The 16,181-nt window shown below is 39.9% G+C and overlaps 1 protein-coding gene across 1 annotated transcript in view; it reads left to right on the top strand.

Annotated features, from left to right (window-relative positions):
• Window positions 1-16,181, top strand: part of prickle3 (prickle homolog 3) — a 31,714-nt gene that overhangs the window by 857 nt on the left and 14,676 nt on the right. The window contains exon 2 of the mRNA XM_079558473.1: window positions 13,032-13,111. Coding sequence (XP_079414599.1) covers window positions 13,032-13,111 — 80 coding nt within the window. The remainder of the gene's footprint in view (window positions 1-13,031; window positions 13,112-16,181) is intronic.

The raw sequence follows: 16,181 nt of genomic DNA on the forward strand, positions 1-16,181 counted from the left end.
GAGTAATTACACCAACAAGACACCTGTTAAGCCTAGACACAACAATAACTCCATGCATTAATATTTCACAAAACAGGCCCTTTTTTGGTTAATTGTTTATTCCATGTTACAAAACAAACTAGTGTACTTACCAATGAACCTATAGCCTTTTGGACATATCATGTGATTCTTGTAGCGAATTTTGCTGACACAATTTCAGGACAAAAGTAGTAACTTACCAAATAAGCAATGGAAGAAAACTACATTTAAGTTTTAGAATATGCTTTCTACAATTAGTACAAGGGCTGTTGTGTGTGGACCTATCGAAGCAATGTATCTGCTTAAACCGCTCTTTGGACTGTTTTAAAAACAAATGTTTTAAAAACAAATTATGGGACATCGATAAGAGGCTGATCTTTGATGTTATGTTTTAATATTCATGAACCCAGCCGTCAATGCCTTTGGGCACGACGTTTCTACTTAAAAGTTGTAAAAAAAATAAAATAAAAAAAAAGAACAGGCCACCGTTTTTCCATACTGAGATATGTTCTTACCTGAGCTTCGACGAGTTGATGCTAGGGCTGAAAGATATAATCTTTATATCGTATCGATATCGAGATATGAACATTCAAGATATCAATATCGCCAAAGAAAAATATATCGTTATATATATCGTTATCGTGTTTATATTGAGATATGAACATTCAAAATATTAAAATTGAAAAAGCAAAATATAAACAATATAGATTTTCATCAATACAACTGCACTCTTTTGTATTATGATTTTTCTGAAAAAAGCTTAGTTTTCACGTAACCCATAGTTATATCGTATCAATATCGAGATATCTGGCATGAATATCGAGATATGACATTTTGTCCATATCGTTCAGCCCTACTTGATACGTATACTTGCCTGGTATTTTTATGTGCCCGTGGAAGAGCTTGGTCGCTTCTAACTTCACCCCGTCTGGAGCTATAGGAAATATGCTGGGAGAGGCCTAATGCTAGCCACATCTTTCGTCTTTTTGCGTCACTGAGGGCCCACAGTTCTTCCATACTGTTATATGTTCTTACCTGAGCTTAGATAAGTTGATGAGTACCTGTCTGGTCTGTGTGTTTGCTCGTGGAAGAGCTTGGTCGCTTCTAACTTCACCCCGTTTAGAGCTATAGGAATATGTTGGGAGAAGCCAAATGCTAGCAACATCTTTGGTTGTTTTGCGTGACTGAGGGCCCACACAAAGACCAGACAGGTACGCATCAGTTCATCTAAGCTCAGGTAAGAACATATCTCAGTATGGAAAACGGTGGCCTGTTCCTTTAACCCCCGCCTTAACTGAGCATATTTCCTCCAGTTTGGCTTTACTTAAATCTCAAAGCTTCTTGACCTGAGAGTTTACAGCCTATAGGTCAGTATAACAGATCATTTGAAAGCCAAGACCTACGTTTTTTTGGTTGCGTTTTTGTTGTGTTTTTGCAATGTTTACTATTGCGTATTTATTGTTTTAGTTGCGTTTTTGTCGTGTCTTTGTCACGTTTTTCGTTGCGTTTCGTCACGTTTTAATGCACCAAAAATGCAACATCACGTGATAAAAAATGTGGCAAAATCGATTAAAACTAAACAAGGAAGAAGCTTAGATGTGTTTTGTAGGTCTTAGATTTCAAATGAGGCATTACTCTGGCCTATAGGCTCTAAGAAGCTGTAAGATCTGAGCCGAACTGGAGAAAATGTTCTTCCTACGGTTGGGGGGTAAGGGGTTAAGTCGCATGTGATGAAGACTAACCGCACACACACAAAAAAACACTTTTATGCTTGTAAATATTAGCACAGGCAATTATCCTGTCTGCGCAAATGTTAAAAGATGTCAAACAAAGCCGCACAATGCTCTCCATAACACAGTAATGGGTGGTTATCCTGCGGGCTGTCTGTTTGAAGTTGCCCAGTGACAGAGGTCCATATACTTTGCATGCCAAAGCCGCAAAAGGCCCTCACCCCTGACCTCCTCTGTTAATGTTTAGCCCCTCACAGGAAGCAAAAAAAAAAAAAATCATTTCAAAATCCAAATAACGCATGTACAACTGTGTCGCCTTGTTCTTCCCAGAGACTCCCGTTCACCGCGCACTGTACTTACCTACGCTAATGACTTTGTAGTGGTCGTATAAATTACCTGTACTGCTCATATTTAGTGTAAGTGATACGGGAAGAGCCTTTGCACTTGATGACACAAACCTGGAGGACGACTCTGAGTTTGTCCATTACCTGGTTACTGAGGTTACGATCTATGGCAACCTGGACCTCCCACTGCAACGGCAAAGAGCTGCACAACTATTCTACTTCTACTCATTCTCAAGATGTATTTTTAGTAGATCTGCGGTGGCTGGGATTCTGTCAAATGTTGCTTGTAAAAATAGCAGGGTGATTACCTCAAATAGTAGAAAAAGTGGGGCCAGTTGAGCAATTTGTCGGGACGTGGAGAGACAGTATCTAACTTTCTGAGTGCAATGGAAAAAGCTGTCAGAGGGTCTATATAAACCACTATGTTTTCTGTTTATCCTCAAAAACACACACATTTTAACCTCTTAACCTCTTGAACTGAGCACATTTTCTCCAGTTTGGCTTTACACAAATCTAAAAGCTTCTTGAAAGAAGCGTCAAAATAGCAAAAGGAAAACAAGGATGAAAAAACAACAAAAGAGGAACAGAAAGTGATGAAAAAGTAACAAAAATGCAAAAAAAAGAGGCAAAAAAAGTGACACAAAAACTATGAAAAAGTGGCAAAAAGACTCATTTTGATCAGATTTGTAGGTCTTAGCTTTCAAATGAGGCATTACACTGGCCTGTAGGCTGTAAACCTTTAGATTAGGAACCAAAGCCAAACTGGAGAAAATGTTCTTTGTTAAGGTGGGGGGTAAAGGGTTAAATTGTCCACTGACAAAGCAACAACAACAACCTGCAGCACATTGAGCATTCGAAACAGGTACATCACAAACTTCCCAAGACGGCAATAAAAAAGTGGGACGTCTTCCAGTCTTCGAAGTAGTTGGAACTTGGGACTGAGTTCTAAATGTCTGTGCAATACAACAAAAAGAGGGTGGTCGTATGTGTGTGTTTTATTCGTCAGGTAATTAGTTTTTGTTATGCATGTATTGTAAAAAACTCTATTGGCCAGAGTGGCTTGAGGGAGTAAATAAGTTTATAGCTAATATAGAAATCTACACACTTGGAGAGTGTTTAATGCCAAGTCGTGTTTATTGTAGATATTTTGGGGTTTTATTTGAAGTAATTAGATTTGCAATTTATGTGCTTCAGATTCATTTCACAGTGTCCATTTTAACCTCTTAACCCCGGCCTGAGCCAAGCACATTTTCTCCAGTTTGGCTTTACCCAAATCTAAAAGCTTCTCAAACAGTGTGAAAATGGCGACAAAAATGAGACGAAAACGAGGATGAAAACACAACAAAAGTGCAAAGGAAGTCCAAAAATGTAACTCAAAAGAGCAACAGAAATGTGACAAAAACGCAGTAACAAAGCAACAAAAAAGCCACAGTAAAAGAGATGAAAAAGAACATGAAAAAAGTGACAACAACGGGAGGAAAAAGATCTGTTTAGGTCAGTTTTGTAGGTTTTAGCTTTCAAATGAGCCCTGTAGTCTGTACGATATGGACAAAATTTCATATCTCGATATTCATGCTAGATATCTCGATATCGATACGACACAATTTAACTATGGGTTAAGTGAAAACCACAAAAGAGTGCAGTTTTATTGATGAAAATCTATTGTAGGAGCCATAAGTAAAGTAAGGGCGTTGTCACTATGACTGGGTTGTGACGTGCGAGGTTCGAGGTCACGTGTTCACGGGCGGAGTTTTCTTAAAGGAATAGGCCACCGTTTTTACATACTGAGATATGTTCTTACCTCACTTTAGTTGAGTTAATATATCCCCGTCTGGTCTTTGTCCGTGTGCTCTGCCAGGCAAACGAAGCACATACGCAGCCTCTCCCACATGTCATAGCTCCAAAAAAGCTCACGATAGAAGCTACCAAGCTCTTCTACGTGTTCCCTATTTAAATAAAGTTACGTGAAGTGTTTTCATGCGAAGTATATTTACACAGAAATGTAACATGTCGATTTTATAAGCAGATTAAAAGGGGTACTATAAAAAGAGGCGTAATGATACGAGGAGCAAAACGTCCGCGCAGTAACTCCTAAAGACTTCCCCGCTCACTTCCGTCAATAGAAGCTGCGTGACTTGTACAGAGCCTTTTACAACAAGCAGAAAATATATTTTGGGAAAGTGCTCGCGCATTCCTACCTCATGGTCGAGGTCCTGAGTCCTGTGTCGTCGTCCGGGGTGAGTTGGAAATTTGTGAAACATTACTACACTATATACTTTCTGCTTGTTATCACAGCCCGGTACGATGCACGTAAAAGGCATTGTTCACAAGTTATCCACGCTTCTTCAACTGTTCTCTGCGAGCTCTCTACAAGTCACGCAGCTTCTATTGACGGAAGTGATCGGGGGAAGTCTTTAGGAGTTACTGCGCGGACATTTTGCTCCTCGTATCATTACGCCTCACAATATAGTGCCCCTTTTTATCTGCTTATAAAATCGACATGCTACATTTCTGTGTAAATATACTTCGCATGAAAACACTTCACGTAATTATATTTGAATAGGGAACACGTGGAAGAGCTTGGTAGCTTCTATCGTGAGCTTTTTCGGAGCTATATGACATGTGGGAGAGGCTGCGTATGTGCTCCGTTTGCCTGGCAGAGCGCACGGAAAAAGACCAGACGGGGATATATTAACTGGTCTAAAGGTCAAAGGTCAAATTTATTTATAGAGCACATTTACAAACAGCAGCCACTGCCCCAAAGTGCTGTACAGATACATAAAATAAAACATCAACATTTAATACACATAGAATAATAAAATCAACATGAGAAAAATGCTCAGCTCAGCTCGTGCCGAAGGCCAGTGCAAAAAAGTGAGTCTTCAGCGAGCGCTTGAAACTCTCCAAAGATGTTACAGTTCTAATGTGTAAAGGGAGAGAATTCCACAATTTAGGGCCGGCTACAGCGAAGGCTCTGTCCCCTCTGCTCTTCCGCTTAGACCTGGGATGGTCTAAAAGATATTGATCAGCGGACCTCAGAGCTCGGACAGGACTGTGCAAAGATATCAACTCTGACAAATAAGGTGGAGCTAAACCATTTAGTCATTTAAAAACAAACAAGAGGATTTTAAAATTTATTCTAAATCCAACAGGGAGCCAATGAAGGGATGCAAGCACAGGAGTGATGTGATCATATCGTGATGCTCCTGAGAGCAGTCGTGCAGCTGCATTTTGTACCTAAGGTTAGGTAAGAACATATCTCAGTATGTAAAAACGGTGGCCTATTCCTTTAAAGCGCTCATCTCTTTTTGTGAATGAAACCAGTTAGTAGAGAAAGGGGGGCCGGGGTCGCCGTAGTTTTTTGTTGACCGTTTGTTTGTTTCATACATTATTTCACCTGGATTACATGCTATACGTGCGCACTGTTACATCTGCTTTGTATGTAAATCAAAGTCACTCTTTTAATTAAATGCAACCTAAACGCATTTGGTTGAACTCTGTGCTTCTGTGCTACCCAAGCAGAGCGTCATACAAATAGACCGACATCTATCATCATCAATCTAAATCGTTTATATCTTGCTTTTTCGATTTTAATATTTTGAATGTTCATATCTCAATACCAATACGATAACGATATATTTTGCTTTTGCGATATTGATATCTTAAATGTTCATATCTCGATATCGATATATCTTTCAGCCCTCGTCTGTAAGCTCCAGTTGAGAAGCTTTTAGATTTGGGCAAAACTAAACTGGAGAAAATACGCTCAATTAAAGTGGGGGGTTAGAGGTTAAACAAGTTTATAGGCATGACGCTTGAAAGAAGTCTCCCCTGCATTTCTTTATGACTTTATGTAACCTATGGCAACCTGCACGATTTACTGCAGCAGCCCTAAATCGCTCATTATCCTGTATCTTTTTAGCAGTGCTCACATCAGCGCTCTGAAAACAAAAGATGCCAAAAGTCCGAGTGCGAGCGTGCGATGGGAACTCGAGCGTGCGTTATTGACTTTACGCACAGTTCATTGAGAAGCGATTTCCTCCCACCACTCCCCAAGACATCCTTCATTTTGGGCACAATAGGAGACGTTATCTTGTTCGAAAGCTGAAAAGAAAGTGCTCACAAGTATGCACAAGTAACTCACAGACTCACCTCACTCTGTGTCTTCAGCGTCGACGGGAGCTGAGGGTGGATTGGGAATGTTGATTAAAAAGGGCTCAAGTGTTCAGAATAAAAATGCACATGTATCTGGGTTTGTTTGTGAACTCGTGGATATAGCCATCTGTTTTATATTGCTTTAAATCTAAGGTCTGAATCCTGCTGTTTCAATACTCAACCAAAAAGAGGGAAAATAAAAAGCTCTTGGCGTCAGCAGGATTTTTCTTCATGTTGTTTGCCTGTTTGGGGCTTAGTATTCGACTCGCTTGTTTCACAAAGCGTTATAAAATATGAATGTTAAAAGCTGTTTTAGATCATCTGTTTTTCCCGTAACCCCCACCTGCACAGGCGCATTTTCTCCAGGGATCATCCAGGAATCAAGGCTTTACCCAAACCTAAAAGCTTCCAGAAAAAAAAACGTCAAAATAGCATCAAAAACGAGACGTAAATGAGGATGAAAACGTGACAAATGAGGCGTAACACTGGCCTATAGGCTGTAAGCAGCTTTTAGATTTGGGTAAAGCGGAACTGGAGAAATGCGCTGCGTTAAAGTTGGGGGTTAAGAGGTTTTAAACATTATTGCAAATATTAAAAATTACATCAACATACAGGAAAGGACAAAGTGCTTTGACTGGTATTTTTCAGCTATTCAATGCTTTCGTTGTCATGACAGCACAGACTTTATCCTAAGGAAACAACAGTCACCTTGTGCCACTTCAGAGGTCTTTTACGGCACTATATTAGCATCCGACAAAGGCTTTTTTTCCCCTTCCCAAATACAATTTCTTGGTTGTGAATGAATCCTGGTCAACCTGGTTTAATCTAAGTCCTTTTTTTAAAGTTCTGGGTTCGACCTGTATCGGCAAATCAACTCTCTGTAGGTTTTGACGTTGGACCATGGGAATGCCCTCTGCACTGAAAGGCCTCTTCAAAGCTTCCTCCCATTGTCCAAACACGTGAGCTGGTTAGCGTGACTTGAATACGTCTGAATACGTCGTTGTCTGTCGTTGTCTGTGTGAGTTAAGTCGCTTTTGTCTCTTTTGCTTGAATAGGGTCTGATCATGTGAGAAACTAAAACAGTGGCTCTCATTTTGCACCGAGCACGACCTGAGAAAAGAGCTTTTTACTCATACTGATCTAAGCTGTGTCTAATTTATGATCAAATCAGGAGAACAGGGGTGGGAAAGCGTCTTTGTTGGCAGCCCAATTTCTTTTCCTGATCAAAAGTTAGAGGGCTGATGATGTTGGCCCAAACACTAAGATTATTCATTGTGGAGATCAAAGTGATTAAGTTTTGGTGGAATTGGTGACATTTTCTGTATTTTAGAGTAGTTAACCAAGTGTTCTTTGCTATGTCATGTTCCTCAGAGCATGTACAGCAGGGGTAGGCAAGTTTTCTTAACAGAGGGCCAATTTTTTCATTGTAAAATGACTGAGGGCCAAAATAAAGCACTACACTGGAAAAAATACCATCTTAAATGAGATAAATGACTTAAAATTGCTTGATTAGAGGTTATTTATGTTGAATTTGAGTCTGTTTGGACTAATCTAAGATAAAGATACAAATGCTAATGCCAATGGGACAGGCATGAAACCCACTTTGAAATCAGACAAATGAACTTTTACTTTTAAAAAGATTTGTTTTTCACTTGAAATTATACAATATAATCTGAGTTAAGAGAATAATGACTTGTTCCATTGGCGATAAGATGTTTTATCTGATCTAAGACCCGACCAAATCTCCTCAAACCTTAGATTGAATCTCTTAGTTCAAGTAGGTCTCTGTCATTTCTTCTATTATTTTTTACTTATTTTTTTCCAGTGCACTTTCTCCAAATGCCAGAGTTGTACATGATATGACCTAATTGGGTGTACTGACAGTATTTCTCCCATTTAACCTTAAAAATGTTAAAGTACTTTCTGATTTGTATCATAATGTTTCTCAAAATCACTTTGAGGGCCAGAGGTTCTGTGCTGGAGGGCCGGATTTGGCCCCCGGGCCTGACGTTGCCTACCCCTGATGTACAGTATGTTTGGGGGCTGGACTTGGCCCTGATGTGGCTTCCCCAGCTGCAGGTTTTAACCAGGAGCAACACAACGCTTAACAAGGTCTGAACTAAATGAACTGGCCTGAGATTGAATTACAAATGCAACTGAGTTTATTGGGATTTAAAAACATTGAGTCTCCGGCATAACATTGCAAATCGCTTTCTTACCTTATCGCTTCTGTCCTATTTCATAACTACATTGTAAATAATCAGACAGACAGTATGTGAAGCCTGGAATAAATTAAAGTTGAACCTAAACAGTGCGATGCAGACTGGCGCCAAGAGCACGCCTGTGTTCTGTTGTGTCAGACCGTGAGGCGTTTAAACTCCTCGGGACGTAAATTATCGCTGCATGTTCGTGGGTGAATATTCTCGACTAACAAGTTCAGGTTCCTATAAAACAGAATAGCGTCTCCGCCCTGAAACCGCCTTATCAATTATTCCTACAGCCTACACTACAGTATATATGAAAAAAAGAAAGATAAATCACACGGTTACGGTCCTAAAGCTTTGTACATTGGCTCTCCTATAAAGCAGTTCAATGTTTGCCCACCTTACGACCTATAGATAAGAAAAATAAACTAAAAGGAGTGACTTAATGGAAGTTGGATAGAAGTCTGTGTGGGAAAAAAGCCTTGAACTCTACAAGGTTGAATGCAGGAGATTATGCCTTCAGTTTAGATTTACTTATCAGCATGCAAAAGTTTGGCCAGAGTGCCCAAACCCACGCCACTGGGTTTCTGACTCTTTTTTTCGATTTTGTCCCATTTCAAGCATCGGAAATCTGAAAAAGGACAGACATTTTCCAAGTCAATAAATCATACAAAGTGCAAAATAAACTCCAGTTAGTCAGTATTAACTAATGTGGAGTTTAGTGGAGTGTGTGAATGATTGTGATCTTGCTCGGAGTCAGAGCCATAGTTTAAAGGCGTGATTAAAAAATAAAAAAAAACCTCAAATCGACGCTGAGCAGGTATGCACAGGTTGCATCTCCCTGAATCACATATCTGAGTTTTATTGCCTCGCTCATCAAACTTTATGTGCTTGCGCAGGCGTACATTATTGGCACTGGTGGTGTTTTGGAAAGGCATGGCATGGCAGCACAGAGGGATCAAAGAGAGACGGAGCATTCGGCTGTTCTTTAAAGATGTGTCCTGCTATGTAATAATAATAATAACGCATTAGTCTTCTATAGCGCTTCTACAGACGCTCACATTTCAGGAATTATTTATTTACTTCAACGGTGGGAAGCTGCACGCATCACCACGGGTGCCAGGCTCTGACCCGACCACAAACCACTCACCTTGGCACCCAATAGTCCCTCAGTCCCCGATCCTGATACTAACAAGGCCCAACCTGCTTTGCTTATTGGATGTAGCACTCGTGAATCGCAATACATGGTTGTTTTTCTGCCCCTTTTGAACATTAGCCAATATACGCCCATATTATTTACACGACCAGTCAAAAGTTGGGAACCTTTTTTTGTTGTTTTGTTTTACCTCTAAACCCCCACCTGAACCGAGCACATTTTCTCCAGTTTAGGCTCACCCAGATCTCAAAACAAACAAACAAACAAAAAAGCAACAAGTGACTAAAACATGGCAAAAAAGGAATGAAAAAAGCGCTACAATAAAGTGACAAAAAACAAGGATGAAAAAACAGCAAAAAAAAAACACAAAAAGTGACAAAAACACAACAAAAAAGTGACAGAAAACGTGCCAGTAAAGCCGTGACAAAAGCGTGACGAAAACAGGATGAAAACGTGGCAAAAACATGACAAAAAAACAATGAAAAAAGGGTTGAAAAAGCAACAAAAAATGCCGCAAAAAGTGTCAAAAAAACGCAGAGACAGCGTGACAAAAAAAGTTACGCTCACTTTTGTAGGTCTTAGATTTCAAATGAGCAGATATTTTTTTGATCATGTCGTCATTGTTTCTCTTTTGATCAGGCACACTTTTTTTTTGACGGGGATGTGCAACATTCTTAGTTTGATGCCTTCATTGAGAATCACACAAGGTAAATAGTGTTAAAAATAAGGAAAAAACAACACATAAAAAGTGTTTCCAAACTTTTGACCCATACTGTTCACATTAACCTGTTAATAATTATAGTCAGGAAATGTGTTATTTCTTAATAATTGTGAATGAATAACTAGGCCTGTCACGATAACTAAATCTGAAGTTCCATATATTGAGGCAGGAAAATATTGCGATAAACTAAACGATTGAAAACCACTTGATGCCACAGAGACCAACTTAAAGCATGGAGATCTCTGTAATACCTTGTTTTTAAAGTTTGTAGTGACATAAACTTATATTCACAATTAACATGAAACTCAAATATAACAAAAATAGTATTAAAATATTGAATAATAATGTACAGAAATGCACGAACGATAATTACTGACCATAAAAATATATAGTTTTTCTGTCATTTATTGGACGATAAGCCGATACAGTAATTATCGTGACAGGCCTATGAATAACAAATACATTTTCAACAAGGAGAAGCACCAGGTAAAATGTATGAAACACAATTCTCAAAAGCACAAAGATAAAAGCATCCACACTTTGCTACTTGGATTGAAAGGCAGCATTCCAGGACGGTGACGACTCGGTTGTTTTAAAGTGACACCACTTTTAAATGTATAGCTTCTGTTCTGAGTGCTAGTATTGCGCTCTCTAATAGAAAGTCGCCTCCAAGTGTCATCGAAAGACATCCTGCATCCTGAAAGACTGTCCTCAGATGTACAACTGTCTTATTATTGATGATTTGTTCTCTTAGTTTGAGTATTCTTAAAGCATGTGGCATTTTGTGTAAGTCACTAGTGTTTGTCCCATTTTTTTCTTTAGCCAATTATTATCATTGTTTTTTGCAGCATCATACCCTATAATACAGCAGATTACGTGATTTGCAGTGTCCTTTTCCCAAATGCTATGGAAGCAGCTTGGGATTTATGGAAGAGGAGAGAGTGAGCGGCTACAGAGGGAAGGGGTGCAGCTCCCATCCTGTGTCTGCTTCCTTCCTCTCATCTCTAAAAGTGGCCCACGTCCACACACACACACCCACACACACATCCACACACACATCCACACTCACGTCCACACACACGTCCACACACACATCCACACACACGTCCACACACACATCCACACACACGTCCACACACACGTCCACACACAGCAACACACACATAGACACATGCAGCGGCGCACACAACAGGAGGTGAGCTGTAACGTCAAGGCTTTTGTGCTAAGCTGTGCAATTGCTGCTGGCCAACTCGAATGCACCGCTCAGCACTTTTGCAAAAGCCAAAGTTTTATGTTCTAATAAGTCTGGGAGTCATTTCTATTGGTACTGATGACCTCACTGTGGATTAGATTAGAAACAGAAGCGTTGGAGTGAAAGTCAAGTAGAAATCACGCAAAATATGAGCTTCTAACCACTCCTTCATCAAAAACATGCCCTGTAGAATAATTTTGCTTCATGCTGTATGTTTTTGTAATCCATTTCACTTTGGTCATTTCTATTTCTACTTCTGAAAGTTCTCTGGTCTGTTTTTCCTGGATTGTATCAAACGTGGAGGTGTCCTCAGCATTTTCCGGACATCCATTACTGGATCACTGAGCAATGTTTCTCATGACGTCATTTGTTTGTTAGCATGCCATTGGCTAAAAATGGTTTAGCGTGCTTAATCTCCCCCTACTGCCAGCAGAGGGAGCATCACACAACATAAGAAATGCTTTAAAGAGGCTTCCTTACAATAGACTGTAAAATAAGAATGGACTGAGGGCGTGTGGCTTCTTCTATAGCGTTCAGCGAGGGCTAACTGAAGCTCGTTCAAGCTAGCTTTTTGGTTGGGTTTTTGGAGCCAGTTCCATCATTTAAAATAGAGTGCTAGGAAAAATATGTGTATGATGTTAGACAGACACGTAGAGATAAGAATGACATGCCTGTGTTCAATAATGACTTAAACGTGTCAGAGTGAAGTCCATAAGAGTCACAGGAACGTCTGGAGCCAGCTGCCATTTCCTCACAGCTTCAGGAAGAAGGAGGCCACAATACGTCCATTCTTAATTCACTGTCTATGTTCCTTTCTCACACACACATTCATTTAAGTAAAAAAAAAAAGTTGAGTGCCCAAATGCAGGTTTATAACCCACAATTTAGCACATTATATATTACATTACATTACTTTATCTACAAGGTTAGTAAAATAAACACGTACTGGACACTGGGATGTTGTTATTATTATGTAGGCCAGGGTGTAACATTTTCTGCCTCAGTACCAGGATTTCCTTCAATAAAATATATATATTTTTTACTTCCTGGTTAAATAAAGGTCAAATAACTACCGTAACATGTACAGTATATTCGTAGCATTGTAGCCTTTGCGTGATTTGCTAATTGATGATTTTATATCTGTTCTTTCAGTCCTACCAAAGCTTCAGAAAGCCATTGCCCTGTCCTTAACTCTGACACCAGCTAGACACTGTTGCACTGTGATGTTATCATAATGCAGGGATTTATATAAATTGTTTCTAGGCATCAATACTAATCCACTGTAAATCTGCCGACTGTTGGCTCAGATGTGGGATTGTTGAACATTCCAGCTTGTCCCGCTCGACGAAATGCAATGTCTCTCTGCTTTTGTCCGTCACATCATGTACGTCTGTGGTTGTGAAGCTGGATCTTTGTGTGAAGGAGGTGCTGATGTTTGTTTTTTTGTGTAGGAGGAAGAGGACCCGGACAGTGGGCAGCCCTGTATGCGCTGTGGAGACCAGTGCCCGGGGTTCAAAGTGCACGGCTGGAGGTAAGAGCCACTTTCTCTCTCTGCTCTTTCGCGCTGACACCCATCGCCTCGGCAGGAAATGTTGATCCCACATTGTTTGTTGACACTTTTCAGTTACTGGTGGTGAACTCTGCTGAGTTGAGGAAAATGTGTGTCTTTTTGGGATGCGACAATTCACTAGATTAGCAGTTTGCTTCGGTTTCGATTTTTGACTTAGTTGATATTGTACTGTTTAACATCAACTTTTATTATTTATTTAACATAGCCTTTCATTTTCACTGTGTTTAAATAAGTTCATAGCTACAATGTTAAAGTTAACCTCTTAACCCACACCTTGACAAATCTTAAAGCTTCTTACAGCCTATCGGCCAGTGTGATGCGTCATTTGAAAGCTAAGACCTACAACAGTGAGAGTATTTCTTTAAAGCGTTTTTGTCGTGTTTTGATCACTTTTTGATCGCATTTTTTGTCACCTTTGTATCACTCTTTCGTGGCTTTCTGGTTGATTTTTTTGTGTTGCTTTTTCATCACTAGTCGTGTTTTTGGCGCACATTTTTGCAGCTCTTTTGCTGCATTCATTTAAACCTGGATAGACTCAAACAGACAAAAGCAGCGATTAGGAAGATTTATTGACATGTATATTAGTTTTGGCGCCGATGGGAGATTTTCAAAATTTTCGCATGGATTTGGGAACCAATCACAGAACGAGGAGGGACGGCAAGATGATGACGAGCTATTCGATATATGGAAGCTTGTAGTTTATTTACGGATAAAAAATAAAAAAGTTTATTTACGGATCAAACATGACAGCAGCAGACACAACGCTATTTTTCGATCAAGCTTTAGGCTGTGTTCTAAATAGTTTAGCTCGAAAGTTTACAGCGGGTACGTCATACGTCATCGGATACGATGATACGATTGGCTGTGGCTACGTGCAGTGGCGCCCAATAAACGGCTATGGACGATTGTAAACCACACCTCTGCTACGAGAAAATGAATTAATGACCCCCAGACTAAATATCACTTGTGATTTTAGTCTGGTGTTAGCCAGGCTAATGTTCTGTCACTTTTTTTTTTTTTTTTTCTCTTTAGTCGTGTGTTTTTGTTGCTTTTTTGTCACTTTTTTGCTTTTAGTTTTGGGTAATGCCAAACTGGAGAAAATATGCTCGGTTCATGGGGACAAGAGGTTAAAAAAAGCAAACAGCTCATGCAGGAGGTGCCACATTGTTACTGACCGCTGTGGTTTGGCCTCACTGATACAATAATGGCATAAGGAAACCACGCGGAGAAAGTCATTAGCTCTGGAAATCAGCTTACTGCGGTTTGTTTGGTGGATGAGTGCAGATATACATTACGAACAACAAACATGACCCAGCAGATGAGCTGCAGATGCGAGCAGTCAAAGGCTTATGGACGCCATTAGGACAGAGTAGACCCCCACCACAATGTGAGTGGACACAAGGCATTTAATAACGTTGAGAAGGAAAACATCTCATCCGGGTTGTTCTCATTAAACTACCATAACGTTATATTTGTCTTCTGATTTCTCCATTTCTAAAACAATTTGGTCTTATATTATCTGCATTTAGAATAGATAAGGTTTTCCTCTAGATGTCTTTATTAAGGTTTTAAAGGGATATTTCAGAATTTTTGACATAGGGCCTCATTTCATAGTTATCCAGAGTGTTACACCAGCTTGTAACTTTTTAATTTTAACATGTACTTTTTTTTTTTTTCAATCTTTAGTTTTTGGGGACTAAAACGATTCGTCTTTCCGCCTCAGTTTTATCTAACTCCCTGTAGTGTATTTCCAGCTGGTGAGGTCCTTGGGTTTAATCCTGTCAATCACTAATAGGGTTAAGCTTCACTGCTGTGATAGTAAACCCCATGGACCACTCCCTCCCGTTTCCACAAGCTGCTTTTTTCATCACTTTTCCAGACCAGATCTTTCCTACCTAAAAATACATTCACAAAGATGATTTAAATAGGCATTTCAGTTTTTTATTGAGGACTCAAAAAGAGTGGGGCCAATTTGTAATCTCAATAAAAGCTGCTGCATTATCCATTACTGAGGCATTCCATCTGACTTAGATTTACGTTTTTTTCTCCCTTACAGAGTCAATTACAAAAATGCGTGGTCATTTATTTCTAACTTACTAGGTTGGTCAGACAGATTACAAGCTGTTATTCTATTCTATTTATTTATTTAAAGAGGGGGTATTATGTTTTTTTCAATCACATACCACACCAGTCTATAGCACACTACAATGATGACCAAACCTTCTGTTGGTCTGTAAATGCAGTAAATTAAAATAACTGCCTTGTATAAAATTGCTCTCTCAAAATGGCTGTAGCGAATGTCTTGAAATAGGCCTCTGTCTCTTTAAGAACCTCTGACCCTTTCAGACACGCCCCCTCCACACGCTGTCTGTGGCATCAGTGGGGAGGGGGTTCTGCTGAGGAGCAGTGGTTGGTTACTCGGCTGGTGACGAAAGCTCGGAGGCGTCTCCAGGAGGTGGGGGCGTTCCTAGGAGGACTCAGGCAAACCTATCCCTAAAATGGCTGCCATCAGAGTTTGTACAGATTACTCAAAAATACGTTAATGTGCCAAGGCAACACTTCAGGCATTTTTTTAATGAGGGAATGACATAATAACATGATGCAAAGCTTGAAATTTAGCATAATACCCCCCCCTTTAAAGGGTAATATGGACATCTACAAAGTTAGTGATGTAAATGTGCCTATTAGAGGTCGGCCAATATGGGTTTTTTCTGATCCAAATAAGTGCATGATGCTTCTTAAACTCTTAACCCCCGCCTTAACCAAGCAGACTTTCTCCAGAATAGCAAAAACGCAACAAAAATGGACAAAAACATGACAAAAAAGTGCTGAAAAGTGACAAAAATCACCAGTTTTGGAGATATGGGTGACTATTCCAGTGTTTATCTGACTGAGAGCGCAGTGTGTCCGAATGTGGACCCTCACAGTCCCCCCCCCCGAGCTGCGGCCCTGGTTCCCACCCCACTCACTGTTTTTATAGTATTAACATTTCTATGCAAACGTGTAAAGCTATCTCCGCGGGTTCTGATTG

The sequence above is a fragment of the Gobius niger genome, assembly GCF_951799975.1.
Source record: "Gobius niger genome assembly, chromosome: 6".
Classification (NCBI taxonomy): Eukaryota; Metazoa; Chordata; class Actinopteri; order Gobiiformes; family Gobiidae; genus Gobius; species Gobius niger.